Source organism: Oncorhynchus mykiss, chromosome 12 (genome assembly GCF_013265735.2).
Source record: "Oncorhynchus mykiss isolate Arlee chromosome 12, USDA_OmykA_1.1, whole genome shotgun sequence".
In the NCBI taxonomy this organism is placed as follows: Eukaryota; Metazoa; Chordata; class Actinopteri; order Salmoniformes; family Salmonidae; genus Oncorhynchus; species Oncorhynchus mykiss.
The window spans coordinates 44,324,438-44,342,428 of record NC_048576.1 but is presented as its reverse complement, the minus strand read 5'-3'; the positions used below and the strand labels follow the sequence as shown (position 1 = coordinate 44,342,428).

At 43.0% G+C, this 17,991-nt stretch overlaps 1 protein-coding gene across 1 annotated transcript in view; it reads left to right on the top strand.

Moving 5' to 3' along the window:
• Positions 1-9,553, top strand: part of LOC110537654 (exocyst complex component 3) — a 40,322-nt gene extending 30,769 nt beyond the window's left edge. The window contains exons 12-13 of the mRNA XM_021623862.2: positions 5,097-5,218; positions 7,833-9,553. Of these exons, the coding sequence (XP_021479537.2) occupies positions 5,097-5,218; positions 7,833-8,151 (441 nt within the window). The 3' untranslated portion in view covers positions 8,152-9,553. The remainder of the gene's footprint in view (positions 1-5,096; positions 5,219-7,832) is intronic.
• The last annotated feature ends 8,438 nt before the right edge of the window (positions 9,554-17,991 follow it).

Here is a 17,991-nt window from a genome sequence, read left to right as displayed (position 1 = left end):
CAACAACCTCTCCCTCAATGTGATCAAGACAAAGAAGATGATTGAGGACCACAGGAAAATGAGGTCCGAGCACGCCCCCATTCTCATCAACGGGGCTGTAGTGGAGCAGGTTGGGAGCTTCAAGTTCCTTGGCGTCCACTTCACCACAAAACCTATTCCCCCTCAGGAGACTGAAAATATTTGGCCTCAGTCATTTTAAATAAATACATTAGGCCCTAAACTGTCGATTTCACACGACAGGGCAGGGGCGCAGCAATCACCCACTGAAGAGCCAGGCCCAGCCAATCAGAATAATTTTTTCCCCACGAAAAGGCTTTATTACAGACAGAAATACTCATGGCTGGTCTCAGACAATCCCGCAGGTGAAGAAGCCAGATGTGGTAGAGAATTGAATTTCTCTAGCAACAGCTCTGGTGGACATTCCTACAGTCAGCGTTCACACTGAGCACATGTGACAGACGTGAGAGTCTGGAGACGCCGTGGAGAACGTTCTGCTGCCTGCAACATCCTCCAGCATGACCGGTTTGGTGGTGGGTCAGTCATAGTGTGGGGTGGCATTTCTTTGGGGGGCTGCATAGCCCTCCATGTGCTCGCCAGAGGTAGCCTGACTGCCATTAGGTACCGAGATGAGATCCTCAGACCCCTTGTGAGACCATATGCTGGTGCAGTTGGCCCTGGGTTCCTCCTAATGGAAGACAATGCTAGACCTCATGTGGCTGGAGTGTGTCAGCAGTTCCTGCAAGAGGAAGGCATTGATGCTATGGACTGGCCCGCCCGTTCCCCAGACCTGATTCCAATTGAGCACATCTGGGACATCATGTCTCGCTCAATCCACCAACGCCACGTTGCACCACAGACTGTCCAGGAGTTGGCGGATGCTTTAGTCCAGGTCTGGGAGGAGATCTCTCAGGAGACCATCTGTCACCTCATCAGGAGCATGCCCAGGCGTTGTAGGGAGGTCATACAGGCACATGGAGGCCACACACACTACTGAGCCTCATTTAGACTTGTTTTAAGGACATTACATCAAAGTTGGATCAGCCTGTAGTGTGGTTTTCCACTTTAATTTTGAGTGTGACTCCAAATCCAGACCTCCATGGGTTGATACATTTGATTTCCATCGATCATTTTTGTGTGATTTTGTTGTCAGCACATTCAACTATGTAAAGAAAAAAGTATTTAATAAGAATATTTCATTCATTCAGATCTAGGATGTGTTATTTTAGTGTTCCCTTTATTTTTTTGAGCATTGTATAAAATATGTAGTACCTTTGACGAGCTTCTTTTGTTGGCACTCCAATATGTCCCATAAACATCACAATTGGTCCTTTTGTTCAATTAATTCCGTCCATATATATCCAAAATGTCCATTTATAAAGCGCGTATGATCCAGAAAAAACAGCTTACAAAAACGCAACGTCACTACAAAATATTTCAAAAGTTGCCTATAAACTTTGCCAAAATATTTCAAACTACTTTCGTAATACAACGTTAGGTATTTTTAAGCGTTAATAATGGATCAAAATGTAGACGGGGCAATCTGTATTCAATACAGGAAAGAAAACAAACCAGCGCTGCTTTTCACGTCTTGCGCAACTCATAAAAGTGTCCCCAGTTCCGAGTTGGCCTACTTCTTCATTGCACAAAGGAATAACCTCAACCAAATTCCAAAGACTGGCGACATCCAGTGGAAGTGGTAGGAACTGAAAATAGGTTCCTATGAAATATCCCATGGCAAAGACAATACAGGGAACAGAGAGGGGGGAAAAAAATTCTGAACAGTTAGTCCTCTGAGTTTTGCCTGCTACATAAGTTCTGTTATACTCACAGACATGATTCAAACAGTTTTAGAAACTTCTGAGTGTTTTCGATCCAAATCTATTAATAATATGCATAAGTTATATTCTTGGCATGAGTAGCAGGAAGTTGAAATTGGGCACGCTATTTATCCAAAAGTGAAAATTCTTCCCCCTGGCTTTAAGAGGACCCTTTAGGTTCACCCATTTGGAATATTATATTGTTTTTGTGCATCTCTGGGAGATGTTTGATCGATTCCCTGGGTTTCGCGACTTTTACATCGCAAAACCATCTATCATACATGTCAGATTTCAATACTGGCCGATGTTATAACTCTGGAGGATGTCTTCTCGCGAATGATCCATTGATCATATTTTTGCGATATTCCTACTTTGAGAAATGTGTAATTTAAAGGAGGGTCTTGCCCAATTTTCCTATGTGTCTGCCTCTTTAGTCCAGGGTGCATTGCATGGTGCCGTTGCCAGCGATATTATAGAAAGGAGAAAGGAATACAATGAATGACGGAACGTATAACGCCCCACCCAGCAGACTGTTGACCAATCGTGTTCACGTTATCATGGTATCACACTCCAAACTGCCCTTTCCCACCTGGACAAAATTAACACTTATGTGAGAATGCTCTTCATTGACGACAGCTCAGTGTTCAACACCATAGTGCCCATTAAGCTCATCATTAAGCTAAGGACCCTTGGACTAAACACCTCCCTCTGCAACTGGATCCTGGACTTTCTGACGGGTCACCCCCAGTTGGTAAGAGTAGGCAACAACACATCTGCCACACTGATCCTCAACACCGGGGCCCCTCGGGGGTGCGTTCTTAGTCCCCTACTGTACTCCCTGTTCCCCCACAACTGCGTGGCCAAGCACGACTCCAACACCATCATTAGGATTGCTGACGACACAACACTGATCACCGACAACGATGATACAGACTATAGGGAGGAGGTCAGAGACCTGGCAGTGTAGTGCCAGGTCAACAACCTCTCCCTCAATGTGAGCAAGACAAAGGAGCTGATCGTGGACTATAGGAAAAGGAGGGCCAAACAGGCCCCCATTAACATCGAAGGGGGCTGTAGTGGAGCGGGTCGAGAGTTTCAAGTTCCTTGGTGTGCACATCACCAACTAACTATCATGGTCCAAACACACCAAGGCAGTCGTGAAGAGGGCATGGTTACACCTTTTCCCCATCAGGAGACTGAAAAGATTTGTCATGGGTCCCTAGATCCTCAAAAGGTTCTAAAGCTACGCCATCTAGAGCATCCTGACCGGTTGCATCACCGCCTGGTATGGCAACTGCTCGGCATCCTACATGTACAAACTACCTCAACTAATCTGTACCCCAGGCACATTGACTCGTTACCGGTATCCCCGGTATATAGCCTTTTTATTGTTATGTCATTTTATTGTGTTACCTTTTATTTTTTACTTTAGTTTATTTAGTAAATATTTTCTTAACTCTATTTCTTGAACTGCATTGTTGGTTAAGGGCTTGTAAGTAAGTATTTCACGGTAAGGGATACACGGCGCATGTGACAAATACAATTTGATTTGATTTGTTGTGTGACAAGGTTGCTAAGCTAATCGTCATGCAATCCCTTCTCAAAGTATGTGTTTAAAAATATGTTGAGAAACATGGCTATTTTCCTCAAGTATGTAGTGTCACGATTCCAAAGCTATATGATCCTACGGATAGCAAGTTAATTATCTTGCCATATCAGAAAATATTTGTAATGTTGTACTTCTTGTTGATTAAGTTTGTGCTAATGTTGAGTTTTTGAGCTAGCGCCCAAAAGACTCCCATTCAGTCCTTGTCTCTGAATCGCCCATAATGCACTGCATGGACCATTGACGTGCCATGGGCAACATTTTCCATCTTATCAAAAGTGTATCTGCCGTTGCGAATGTTACACGGGACCCAAACCGGCTGCGCGTGTGCGCCGTCGTGCATAAATGTATTTTGTCCCCACACACCAAATGCGATCACGACACGCAGGTTAAAATATCAAAACAAACTCTGAACCAATTATATTACTTTGGGGAAAGGTCGAAAAGGGTTAAACATTTATGGCAATTTAGCTAGTTAGCTTGCACTTGCTAGCTAATTTGTCCTATTTAGCTAGCTTGCTGTTGCTAACCTGAAATGCACATGGTCCTCTACTGCAACAATTAATCCACACATAAAACGGTCAACCGAATCGTTTCTAGTCATCTCTCTTCCTTCCAGGCTTTTTCTTCTCCTAACTTTATATTGCGATTGGCAACTTTCATAAATTAGGTGCATTACCGCCACTGACCTTGTTCGTCTTTCAGTCACCCATGTGGGTATAACCGATGAGGAGATGGCACGTGGGTATCTGCTTCTATAAACCAATGAGGAGATAGGAGAGGCAGGACTTGCAGCGTGATCTGCATCAGATATAGAACTGATTTCTATTTTAGCCCGTGGCAACGCAGATGCTCGTTGGCACGCACGAGCAGTGTGGGTGCAATAATTTAATAATTTTAATAACATAGATTTCAAATTTGATTTTGCAACGCTCGCGCATGCGACGCGAGCGGTGTGGTCAGCCTGTTAGACTCCACTATGAGGCACAATCATCTGCAGGTTGAACATAGAAGAGTGGCCAGAAAAAAGCCATTGCTTAAAGAAAAAAATAAGCAATCCGTTTGGTGTTCGCCAAAGATTGTAGAGTCCTAAATTGATAGTGCAGTTTGTTTAGGCGATTTTACAGCTAACTAGCTACATTTTATGTTACATGCTAATATTGTCTTTGGTATTATTGTGTGTAGCTACGTTTGCTAACGTTAGCTAGCTACCTAGCTAGCTAGCCAGTCAGCCCATAGATAGAGAATTGATTAGTGGATTTTGTAGTCGACTTGAGCTGCAACAAATTTCCACAATGATTTTCCATGTTGCTCCCAATCTTATTTTAACGCCAAAATGAAACATTTGTTCACAAAAATCATTATTGTCACATATTAGTGATATTTAACACTACATTAAAAGGAATGAGTGGTTTTGGTGGATTCTTTGTCCAACAATCATGGATTGAGACAATGGTTTTTCAATCTGTTGATGGCTGATGGACAACGGAGATGATTGACCTTTGTACTTACAGTACGCAACTCATCCAGAACAATGAAATTAGCTAAACCTTTTAAGGATAAAAACGGACAATGATGAATGCATATGCGTTTTCAAATGCTTTTATATGTCTCTGGGTGGTCATTCGTGTTACACATTTTTATGATGACTTATCTTATATCTCTTCTCTCAGGAGTCAGGATCCTCTTGGCTGGACAGTGTCCTCGCTCACCTAGCTGACATCATTCTACTGGAGGACACTCCGTCCATCCAGATGGAGGTTGCTGTTCTGGTGAAGGAGTTTCCAGACATACGGTAAAGGTTTCAATCATTTGGGGAATGCAGTATAGAGCACTGTTTAGAAACGTTGTACAGTGAACTAATTTGCTAAGTGTCATTCATTGGTCCCCATTTCCTATATACGCAATGCCACAGTACACAGAACCTACATTCCACAGTGCAGTTTCATAAGTGCTGTTTTTGACATGTGGACAAAGGTAGCACAATTTAAGTCCACATATACACTGACTGTATAAAACATTAGGAACACCTTCCTACTATCGAATTGCACCACCTTTTCCCCTCGGAACAGATTCAATTTGTTGGGGCATGGACTCTACAAGGTGTTGAAAGCGTTCCACAGGGATGCTGGCCCATGTTGACTCCAGTGCTTCCCACAGTTGTCAAGTTGGCTGGATGTCCTTTGGTTAAAATCAAATCAAATCAAAATCAAATCAAATGTATTTATATAGCCCTTCGTACATCAGCTGATATCTCAAAGTGCTGTACAGAAACCCAGCCTAAAACCCCAAACAGCAAGCAATGCAGGTGTAGAAGCACGGTGGCTAGGAAAAACTCCCTAGAAAGGCCAAAACCTAGGAAGAAACCTATAGAGGAACCAGGCTATGTGGGATGGCCAGTCCTTTTCTGGCTGTGCCGGGTGGAGATTATAACAGACCATGGCCAAGATGTTCAAATGTTCATAAATGACCAGCATGGTCAAATAATAATAATCACAGGCAGAACAGTTGAAACTGGAGCAGCAGCACGGCCAGGTGGACTGGGGAAAGCAAGGAGTCATCATGTCAGGTAGTCCTGAGGCATGGTCCTAGGGCTCAGGTCCTCCGAGAGAGAGAAAGAAAGAGAGAAAGAGAGAATTAGAGAGAGCATACTTAAATTCACACAGGACACCGGATAGGACAGGAGAAGTACTCCAGATATAACAGACTGACCCTAGCCCCCCGACACATAAACTAATGCAGCATAAATACTGGAGGCTGAGACAGGAGGGGTCAGGAGACACTGTGGCCCCATCCGATGACACCCCCGGACAGGGCCAAACAGGAAGGATATAACCCCACCCACTTTGCCAAAGCACAGCCCCCACACCACTAGAGGGATATATTTAACCACCAACTTACCATCCTGAGACAAGGCCGAGTATAGCCCACAAAGATCTCCGCCACGGCACAACCCAAGGGGGGGGGGCACCAACCCAGACAGGAAGATCACATCAGTGACTCAACCCACTCAAGTGACGCACCCCTCCTAGGGACAGTATGAAAGAGCCCTAGTAAGCCAGTGACTCAGCCCCTGTATTAGGGTTAGAGGCAGAGAATCCCAGTGGAAAGAGGGGAACCGGCCAGGCAGAGACAGCAAGGGCGGTTCGTTGCTCCAGAGCCTTTCCGTTCACCTTCGTGGACCATTATTGATACACACGGGAAACTGTTGAGCGTGAAAAACGCAGCTGCGTCATAGTTGTTGACACACTCAAACCGATGCACCTGGCATACTACCATACCCCGTTCAAAGGCACTTAAATATTTTCTCTTGCCAATTCACCCTCTGAATGGCACACAATCTATGTCTCAATTGTCTCAAGGCTTTAAAATTATTCGTTACCCTGTCTCCTCCCCTTTATCTACACTGATTGAAGTGGATTTAACAAGTGACATCAATAAGGGATCACAGCTTTCACCTGATCAGTCTATGTCATGGAAAGAGCAGGTATTCCTAAAGTTTTGTGCACTCATTGTAGACTTTCTCTTGACACAATGGGTCAACACAAGGAAAAGAAGCACGGAAACATACTTATATTAACCCTGCTATTCTTGGAGAGGACCGAGGGGCTGTTTTGAGTGGCAGAGGCTGGTTAGCCCCATAAGGTACTGTCCCTGGCCCCTCGTTGTTTGTGTGTTTCATGGGGTCAGCCACTGGACTGCTAGCTGGCAGCGTACCCAATATGTGACGCATGACCCGTGGCCCGGCAGACAGGAAGCTGCTGCAGAGTATTTCCTTTTCCTGCCACCCCACGGGAGACAGTCTGGTGCCACTCTCTGGAATCAAAGGATGGAGCTAAAGCAGGTCGATACGATGTTAACTCATTCAGGCACAAGGAGTGCCTTTTGTTTTCTTGCTCGCAACTCGCCGTTGGTATTTTCAGAGATCAAAGTCTGCAGTCCACCACTGGGACTCCCCCATATGTCCCATATGTCCCCCCCCCCCCCCAACCACTGTTTAACACCTTTGTTTACAGGCTCAGTCAGTTTCACCCCACCCTTGATTGCTTTGTGAACAAACCCTTCCTCTTGTTCATATTGAAACAATCAGCAAATCAAATCAAACTTAAGTTAAAGTGAATTTAAAATCGCAACACACTTTAAATTCAATTTACTTGGAAAGTCTGGTAGATGTACCGGGTGAAGAAATGTAAAACAATTAAGGTTTTGTCACATCTTTGTTGAATCATGTCTAATTGACGTGAAATACACATCATTTTTTATCAATAGATAAACTGAACATAATAAGTTATGGCCCTTTGCTCTGCATAATTGAATCATGAATCAGCATCAAAACCACTGGAACGCACTAACTCCAGTCTCTATCTCCCTCCCTTTCCTCCCCTTCTCTCCCTCCATCATCCCTGCAGGAAGAAGCACGTCTCCACCCTGCTGAACGTGCGAGGCATGATGCGTCAGGCGGAGCGTGAGGAGATCCTGAACATAGTCCGAGACTTCGAGAGCAGTGGCAGCTCTGCCCTGCTATGTCGGGATCACGCCCTCTTCTCAGACATCCCTGTCACCTCCGAGGTGCACTGCATCAACCTGGGCCTCATCCGCGTCGCCATGACCCTCGCCAACTGGTTCTCAGAGGCCCGGCCTCGACGACACCGCAAGAAAAACCCCAGGAACAGAACCACGCTGCCACTGGAACGCCTGACCGAGGAGAAGGATATGGATGATGATTGACTTCAAGGAAAATTATATGGAGCACATTGGTAGAACAGAGGCTCACCCGTAACACTCATAATTCTGTATCAATGTGTTCATTTGTATGACTAACCAATACTGATGGTGCGTAATGTAATTGTTTGGCTTTCTGCTGTAAATAACATAGGTAGAGGTTTGTTGTTGACAACAATTTGATGAGCACTCAATCCTAATATCTGTCATATTATGTGCTGCGACTACTGTGCTGCGACTACTACTGTGGGGCCGAATACTGTGAAACATACGACTAAAAAGAAATTCAAGTCTCCAAAGAAACGTGAAACTATCAAATGCCGTTTTTAATTCATCTGTAAATTGACTTATCACTCATTTACAGACATTTCAAAGGAATGTGATCAAAAATGACTTGACCTCAGGTACAAGTTCATCTACTGCACCTCGAGCTCAGACATTTCTTCATGTTTGGAATGAGAACCAGTACACAGTTGCATTGCTTGGATTGATTTTAAGGCATACTTGAAATACAGATTTCGTATCATCTATGAATGTATCACTTCAATGGTTTTGTAAACCTTATTGGGTAACACTTTACATTAAGGCAGTGTTTCTTAATGATGGTCCTGGGGACACAAAAGGGTGTACATTTTTGTTCTTGCGCTAGCACTTGATTCAACTAATCAACTCATCATCAAGCTTTTCGATGTGAATCAGGTGTGTTAGTGTTGGGGCCAAAACAGACATGTTCACCCCTTTAGGTCCCCAGGACCAGGATGGAGAAATACTGTATTAAGGTATACTTTATACATAAATAAGTAGTTAATAAACTGAAAATTATTCATTTAACGATAACTTAGAGCTAATTAATGTGTTATAACTGTTTAACTTTTATAACTAACAAAGGGGGTACCTAGTCAACACACCTGAATGGATTCCACCGAATTGTGTCTTCCACATTTAACCCAACCCCTCTGTATCAGAGAACTCTGAACTTAAGAATAATTTTAAGTACACCTTAATGTAAAGTTTTACCTGTTAAGGTAAAGTGTTACCAAAACTATTCAAACTGTTGTCATCATATTCCAACTAATTATTGTCCAGTTGAATGCTTTGTAGATTCCAATGCAATGTATGACCTATGGATATATATGTTGTTCAATATCTCTTTATTCTATGGGTAATTTAACCTAATCCTAACCTTGTCTTGGATACTGCACAGCTTTTCTCTGCTCTTTCTCTAACTTTGTATTGTTGTTTGATACACATATGTATGGAAATATATATATATATATATATATATATATATATATATATATATATGACATGGTTTGTAAATGTTTTGAACACTCAACTGTGAATGAATATGATCTATTATGTTGCCAAAGAGTAAATAAACCCCCATTGATTGGGTGGATTGAACTAACTTCTCAGTTGATAGGGGCATATATTTTGCCATATATAGAAGTACATACTGTATATTTGGTCACGTTTGGGAGCAAACTAATCTTTAAAATACAAAATGTAATGTGCTGAGAAGCATATGTTTGATGACAGAAAAGGCGGTTTCCTGCCCAAGGGAGGAATGCTGAACATCTTGAAAACAGCAGTGGTGAACAATACAAACCAAAGGGCAGTCTGACAAACTGATATAGTGTATGAGGAAGGGTATACACTGACTGTACAAAACATTAAAGACGCATTCTCTTTCCATGACAGACTGACCAGGTGAATCCAGTTGAGAGCTGTGATCCCTTATTGATGTCACTTGTTAAATCCACTTCAATTGGTGTAGCTGAAGGGGAGGAGACAGGTTAAAGAAGGATTTTTAAGCCTTGAGACAATTGAGACATGGATTGTGTATGTGTGCCATTCAGAAGGTGTATTAGCAAGACAAAATATTTAAGTGCCTAGTAGGTGCCAGGCGCATAAGCTTGTGTCAAGAACTGCAACGCTACTGGGTTTTTCACACTAAACAGTTTCCTGTGTGTATCAAGAATACTCCACCATGTGTTATGGAAGCTACTGTATGTCCATTTGGGTTCCACCTTGGCTCCAATATGGTGCTTGATTGCAAAGGGAAACTGAAGGGTCGTACCTCCAGACTCGTCCGAGGGGATGTTTTGTGGTAAACAAAGGCTACGTGTTGTCTACCGCCGAGGTGGCAAACGGATGCTTTTATTGGAGCCAAGTTTACGCCACACACTAGGAGGGAACTTCCTTTTTGCTGGTCGGACTGTGGGTTCAGCCACGCTGGATCTTTTTCATGCTTTATAAACACTCATGGGCTGTTCAAAACAAGTCAGACAACCTCAGTATGGGTTATGTGCTGTGTATTCTTTTCACACACTCCCTAAATTGGCCTGTATCTCTAAAAGCCTATGTCACTATATGTCTATGTGTAGCTTTCTTACCCTTTTCCATGGGAAAATTACAACACATGGCAGAAAATTCTATACTCAGAGCAGATTGTTCACATTGACCACTTGAACATCCTTGTTTTTCAATGGTGACCAATAGCACACAGTGTCCCATTTACCTACTGTGAGTATTCATGACTCACCTGCACCAGCCCGCCTGGTCCTGGAGGGTTGCAGCAGACCAACCAGGGTAAGTAAAAAAAGCCTTGCACGAGTCTGAACGGTGCATACAGTAGAAGCAGGAGTCTGTTTCTGGACAGGATGCTAGTCTATCACAGGGCCCTACCCCCAATCTACACTACATGGTCAAAAGTATGTGGACACCTGCTAATCGAACATCTCATTCCATAATCATGGGCATTAATATGGAGTTTGTCCCCCCTTTGCTGCTATAACAGCCTCCACCGTTCTGAGAAAGGCTTTCCACTAGATGTTGGACCATTGCTGTGGGGACTTGCTTCCATTCAGCCACAAGAGCATTAGTGAGGTCGGGCACTGATGTTGGGCAATTAGGCCTGGCTCGCAGTCGGCGTTCCAATTCATCCCAAAGATGTTCGATGGGATTGAGGTCAGGGCTCTGTGCAGGCCAGTCAAGTTCTTCCACACAAAACCATTTCTGTATGGACCTCGCTTTATGCATGGGGGCATTGTTGTGCTGAAACAGGAAAGGGCCTTCCCCAAACTGTTGACGCAAAGCTGGAAGCACAGAATCGTCTAGAATGTCTAGAATGTCAAGCCATTTCATGAAACTCCCGACGAACAGTTATTGTGCTGAAGTTGCTTCCAGAGGCAGTTTGGAACTTGGTAGTGAGGGCTGCAACCGAGGATAGACGATTTCTATGCGCCATGCGCTTCAGCACTCTGCGGTTCTCTTCTGTAAGCTTGTGTGGCCTACCACTTTGCGGCTGAGACGTTGTCGCTCCTATACGTTTCAATTTCACAATAACAGCACTTTCAGATGACTGGGGCAGCTCTAGCAGGGCAAAAATTTGATGAACTGACCTGTTAGAAAGGTGGCATCCTATGATGGTGCCACGTTGAAAGTCACTGAGCTCTTCAGTAAGGCATTTCTACTGACAATGTTTCTATATGGAGATTGCATGGCTGCATGCTCATATTTATACACCTGTCAGCAACGGGTGTGGCTGAAATAGCCAAATCCACTCATTTGAAGGGGTGTCCTCGTACTTTTCTATATACAGCACCTTTGGAATTATTCAGACCCATGACATTTTCCACATTTTGTTACATTACAGCCTTATTCTAAATTGGATTTAAAAAATACAAACAAATCTTCAGCAATTTAAACACAATACCCCATAATGACAAAGCTAAAACAGGTTGAGACATTTTTGCAAATGTATTAAAAATAAAAAACAGAAATAGCTTATTTACATAATATTCAGACCCTTTGCTGTGAGACTTGAAATTGAGTTGCATCCTGTTTCCATTGAACATCCTTGAGATGTTTCTACAACTTGATTGGAGTCCACCTGTGGTAAATTAAATTTATTGGAGATGATTTGGAAAGACACACACCTGTCTATATAAGGTCTCACAGTTGACAGTGCATGTCAGAGCAAAAACCAAGCTATAAGGTTGAAGGAACTGTCCGTAGAGCTCAGAGATAGGATTGCGCCGAGGCACAGATCTGGGGAAGGGTACCAAAAATGTCTGCATCATGGAAGGTCACACACGGGCCTCCATCATACTTAAATGGAAGAAGTTTGGAACCACCAAATCAAATGTTATTTGTCACATGTGCCGAATACAACAGGTGTAGATCTTACCGTGAAATGCTTACTTAAAGCCCTTTACCAACAATGCAGTTCAAGAAATAGAGTTAAGAAAATATTTACTAAATGAACTAATGTTTAAAAAAAAAAAATAATAATAATAATTACACAACAATAACAAGGCTATATACAGGGGGATTAACTTGTTATGGCTGAAATCCCGTTAACGGGATAATTGTCATCAACAACCGCTGAATTGCATAGCGCTACATTCAATGAATATTACTAAAAATATTTATATTCATGAAATCACAAATGCAATATAGGAAAACACAGCTTAGCCTTTTGTTAATCCACCTGTCGTGTCAGATTTTGAAAATGTGCTTTACAGCAAAAGCAATCCAAGCGTTTGTGTAAGTTTATCAATCACTCGAGAAAACATTAAGTACACTTAGCATCAAGTAGCTGGTCACGAAAATCAGAAATGTAATCAAATTAATTGTTTACCTTAGATGATCTTCGGATGTTTTCACTAACGAGACTCCCAATTACACAACAAATGTTCCTTTTGTTCCATAAAGATTATTTTTATATCCAAAGTTTGTTTGGCACGTTATGTTCAGACAGGAGGCCTCCCGGGTGGTGCAGTGGTTAAGGTCGCCGTACTGCAGGGCCAGCTGTGCCACCAGAGACTGGGTTCGCGCCCAGGCTCTGTCATAACCGGCCGCAACCGGGAGGTCCGTGGGGAGACACACAATTGGCCTAGCGTCGTTAGGGAGGGTTTGGCTGGTAAGGATATCCTTGTCTCACCGCGCACCAGCGACTCCTGTGGCGTGGCGGGCCGGGCGACTCCTGTGGGGGGATAGCGGCTACTAACAATTGGATACCTCAAGGGGTAATAAAAAAAATAAATCCAGAAAAAAGAGCAGTCACGACAACGCAGACAAATTCCAAATAGTTTCCGTAATGTCCACAGAAACATGTCAAATGTTTTTTATAATCAATCTTCAGGTTGTTTTTAAAATATATAATCGATAATATATCAACCGCAAATGTCTTTATCAGTAGGAGAGGGAAAAGCAATGTTGCTCTGTTGCACGAGCAAAATTCATGCGACCACTTGACGCAATGTTATCGTACTGGCTCATTTTTCAAAATAAAAGCCTGAAACTATGTCTGAAGACTGTTGACACCTTGAGCAAGCGATAGGAAAAGGAATCTGGTTGATATCCCTTTAACTAGAGCAAAGGGAGGCTGTGGAACATGGAGTTTTTAAAATAGTAGCCACTTCCTGTTTTGATTTTCCTCAGGGTTTCGCCTGCAATATCAGTTATGTTATACTCACAGACAATATTTTGACAGTTTTGGAAACTTTAGAGTGTTTTCTATCCAATACTAATAATAATATGCATATATAAGCAACTGAGACTGAGGAGCTGGTCGTTTACAATGGGCACCTTTTCATCCAAGCTACTCAATACTGCCCCTGCAGCCATAAGAAGTTAATTGTTCAGCAGTCTTATGACTTGGGGTAGAAGCTGTTAAACTTCTTATGGCTAGGGGTTCCGCTAGCTTTCATACATTCACAAGTGCAATACACCAAATTAAGCATAATTTCTTGTTAATCTACCCATTGTGTCCGATTTCAAAAAGGCTTTACAGCGAAAGCATAACATGTTAGGTCAGAGCCTAGTCACAAAAACATGTACATCCATTTTCCAGCCAAAGAGAGGAGTCACAAAAAGCAGAAATAGAGATCAAATGAATCACTAACCTTTGATGATCTTCATCAGATGGCACTCAAAGGGCTTCATGTTAACCAATGTTTGTTTGTTCGATAAAGTTCATATTTATATCCAAAAATCTCAGTTTACATTGGCGCGTTATTGTTCAGTAATGTTGTGCCTGGAAAACATCCGGTGAATTTGCAGAGAGCCCCATCAATTTACAGAAATAGTCATCATAAACTTTAATATAAGATACAAGTGTTGTGCACAGAATTAGAGATATCCTTCTCCTTAATGCAATTGCTGTGTCAGATTTAAAAAAAACTTTACCGAAAATGCAAACCATGCAATAATCTGAGTACAGTGCTCAGACAACAAAACAAGTCATACAGATATCCGCCATGTTGTGGAGTCAACAGAAGTCAGAAATAACGTTATAAATATTCATTTACCTTTGATGATCTTCATCAGAATGCACTCCCAGGAATCCCAGTTCCACAATAAATTTGATTATTGTTTGATTTGTTCGATAAAGTCCATCATTTATGTACAAATACCTCCTTTTATTAGTACGTTCAGTTCAAAAATCAAAACACACGACACGCGGGCAAGTCCAGGCGAAAGTTCAGAAGAAAAGTCATATTACAGTTCGTAGAAACATGTCAAAGGAAGTATGCTGAAAATGCTGCCCCTTATCCCAAACAGGTTTTAAGAAGCCTTTTGGTCCTAAACTTGGCCCTCCGGTACCTTTTGCCGTGCGGTAGCAGAGAGAACAGTCTATGACTTGGGTGACTGGAGTCTTTGACAATTTTTTGGGCCTTCCTCTCACACCGCCTAGTATATAGGTCATGGATGGCAGGAATCTTGGCCCCGGTGATGTACTGGGCCGTACGTACTACCCTCTGTAGCACCTTATGTCAGATGCCAAGCAGTTGCCATACCAGGCAGTGATGCAGCCAGTCAGGATGCTCTCGATGGTGCAGTTGTTTAACTTTTTGAGGATCTGGGGCCCCATGCCAAATCCTTTCAGTCTCCTGGGGGGAAAGGTGTTGTTGTGCCCTATTCACAAATGTTTTAGTGTGTTTGGACCATGATCATTCATTGGTTATGTGGACACCAAGGAACTTGAAACTCTCAACCCGCTCAAAGACTCTTCCTATGGCTGGCCGCCCGACCAAACTGGGGGAGAAGGGCCTTGGTCAAGGAGGTGACCAAGAACTCGATGATCACTCTGACAGAGCTCTAGAGTTCCTTTGTGCAGATGGGAGATCTTCCAGAAGGACAGCCATCTCTGCAGCACTCCACCAATCATGCCTTTATGTTAGAGTTGCCAGACGGAAGCCACTCCCCAGTAAAAGGCACTTGACAGCCTCCTTGGAGTTTGACTAAAGGCACCTAAAGATTCTCAGACCATGAGAAACAAGTTCCTCTGGTCTGATGAAACCAAGATTGAACTCGTTGGCCTGAATGCCAAGCACCACAGCTGGAGGAAACCTGGCACCATAGCTACAGTGAAGCATGTTGGTGTCAGCATCATGCTGTGGGGGTGTTTATCAGCAGCAGGGACTGGGAGACTAGTCAGAATCGAGGGAAAGATGAATGGAGCAAAGTACAGAGAGATCCTTGATGAAAACCTGTTCCAGAGAGCTCAGGACCTCAGACTGGGTTGAAAGTTCACCTTCCAACAGGACAATGACACTAAGCACACAATCAAGACAACGCAGGAGTGGCTTCGGGACAAGTCCCTGAATGTTCTTGAGTGGCCCAGCCAAAGGCCGGACTTGAACCTGATAAAACATCTCTGGAAAGACCTGAAAATAGCTGTGCAGCAATGCTCCCCATCCATCCTGACAAAGCTTGAGAGGATCTGCAGAGAAGATTGTGCTGTGCCAAGCTCGTAGAGTCATACCCAAGAAGACTTGATGCTGTAATCGCTGGCAAAAGTGCTTCAACAAAGGACTGAGTAAAGGGTCTGAATACCTATCTAAATGTGATATTTCAGTTATTTGTGTTTAATTCATTAGCAAATGTTTTTGCTTTGTCACTATTGATGAGGAAAGAAATACATTTTAGAATAAGGCTGTAACGTAACAAAATTTGGAAGGGGGTCTGAATCAAGGGGTCTGAATACTTTCCGAAGGCACTATATAGTGTACAGTGGCTTGCGAAAGTATTCACCCACCTTGGCGTTTTTCCTATTTTGTTGCCTTAAAGCCTGGAATTAAAATAGATTTTTGGTGGTTTGTATCATTTGATTTACACAACATGCCTACCACTTTGAAGATACATATATTTTTTTACTGTGAAACAAACAAGAAATAAGACAAAATAACAGAAATGTATGTCTCTATAAGCTTGGCACATCTAGCTACTGGGATTTTTGTCCGTTCTTCAAGGCAAAACCGCTCCAGCTCCTTCGAGTTGGATGGGGTCTGCTGGTGTACAGCATTCTTTAAGTCATACCACAGATTCTCAATTGGATTGAGGTCTGGGTTTTGACTAGGCCATTCCAAGACATTTTTAATATTTCCCCTTCAACCACTCGAGTGTTGCTTTTGCAGTATTCTTAGGGTCATTGTCCTGCTGGAAGGGGAACCTCCGTCCTAGTCTCAAAACTCTGGGAGACTGAAACAGGTCTCCCTCCAGAATTTCCCTGTATTTAGAGCTATCCATCATTCCTTCAATTCTGACCAGTCTCCCAGTCCCTGTCGATTAAAAACATCCCCACAGCATGATGCTGCCACCAACATGCTTCATTGTGGGGATGGTAATCTCGGGGTGATGTGAGGAGTTGAGTTTTCTCCAGACATAGCGTTTTCCTTGATGGCCAAAAAGCTCAATTTTAGTCTCATCTGACCAGAGTACCTTCTTCCAAAATGTTTGGGGAGTCTCCCACATGACTTTTGGTCAAACACCAAATGTGATTGCCTATTTTTTTCTTTAAGCAATGGCTTTTTTCTGGCCACTCTTCCCTAAAGCCCAGCTCTGTGGAGTGTGCAGCTTAAAGTGGTCCTATGGACAGATACCCCAATCTTTGCTGTGGAGCTTCACAGCTCCCTCCTCCTTATCTTTGGTGTCTTTGTTGTCTCTCTGATTAATGCCCTCCTTGCCTGGTCTGTGAGTTGTGGTGGGCGGCACTATCTTGGCAGGTTTGTTGTGGTGCCATATTCTTTCCATTTTTTAATAATGGATTTATTGGTGCTCCGTGGGATGTTCAACGTTTCTGATATTTTTTTATAACCCAACTCTGATCTGTACTTCTCCTCCACTTTGTCCCTGACCTATTTGGAGAGCTCCTTGGTCTTCATGGTGTTGTTTGCTTGATGGTGCCCCTTGCTTAGTGTGTTGCAGACTCTGGGGCCTTTCAAAACAGGGGTATATATACTGAGATCATGTGACACTTAGATTGCACACAGGTGGACTATATTTAACTAATTATGTGACTTCTGAAGGTAATTGGTTGTACCATATCTTATTTAGGGGCTTCATAGCAAAATAGGAAAAACGTCAAGGGGGATGAATACTTTTGTAAGGCACTGTTTCTCCTCTGCCAAGCGGAGATGCATCATTGGTAGGACGGTGATTGGGTTCCCAACCTTCCAATCTCAGGGCGTATACTAACCACAAGGCCACTGAACTACCAGGGTAGGTTTGCAAAATTATGTTAACTTCCCCAAAGTCCTGTCTGGAAGTTTCCTGGAATCAAGAAGGAATAAGCAGGAATCCTCCAACATGTCATTCTGAAAAAGGTTTGGATTTTGGGAAAGGTACTCGAATTTTGCAACCCTATGGGTAAACAATAGAGTTAGGAAGTCTTCAGTTGTCAGACAACCAAAGTTGACAGCAGTCCCTGGTGCCAGGCTGCTCTGTCATCTGAAACAAAGAGGAAAGGTTAGTCTACAGACTTCATTCCCAATGGTTAGAATACCAGACATGAAAGTTTCCGTCCATAGCATTCTTATCTCCCCTGTCAGCTCACTT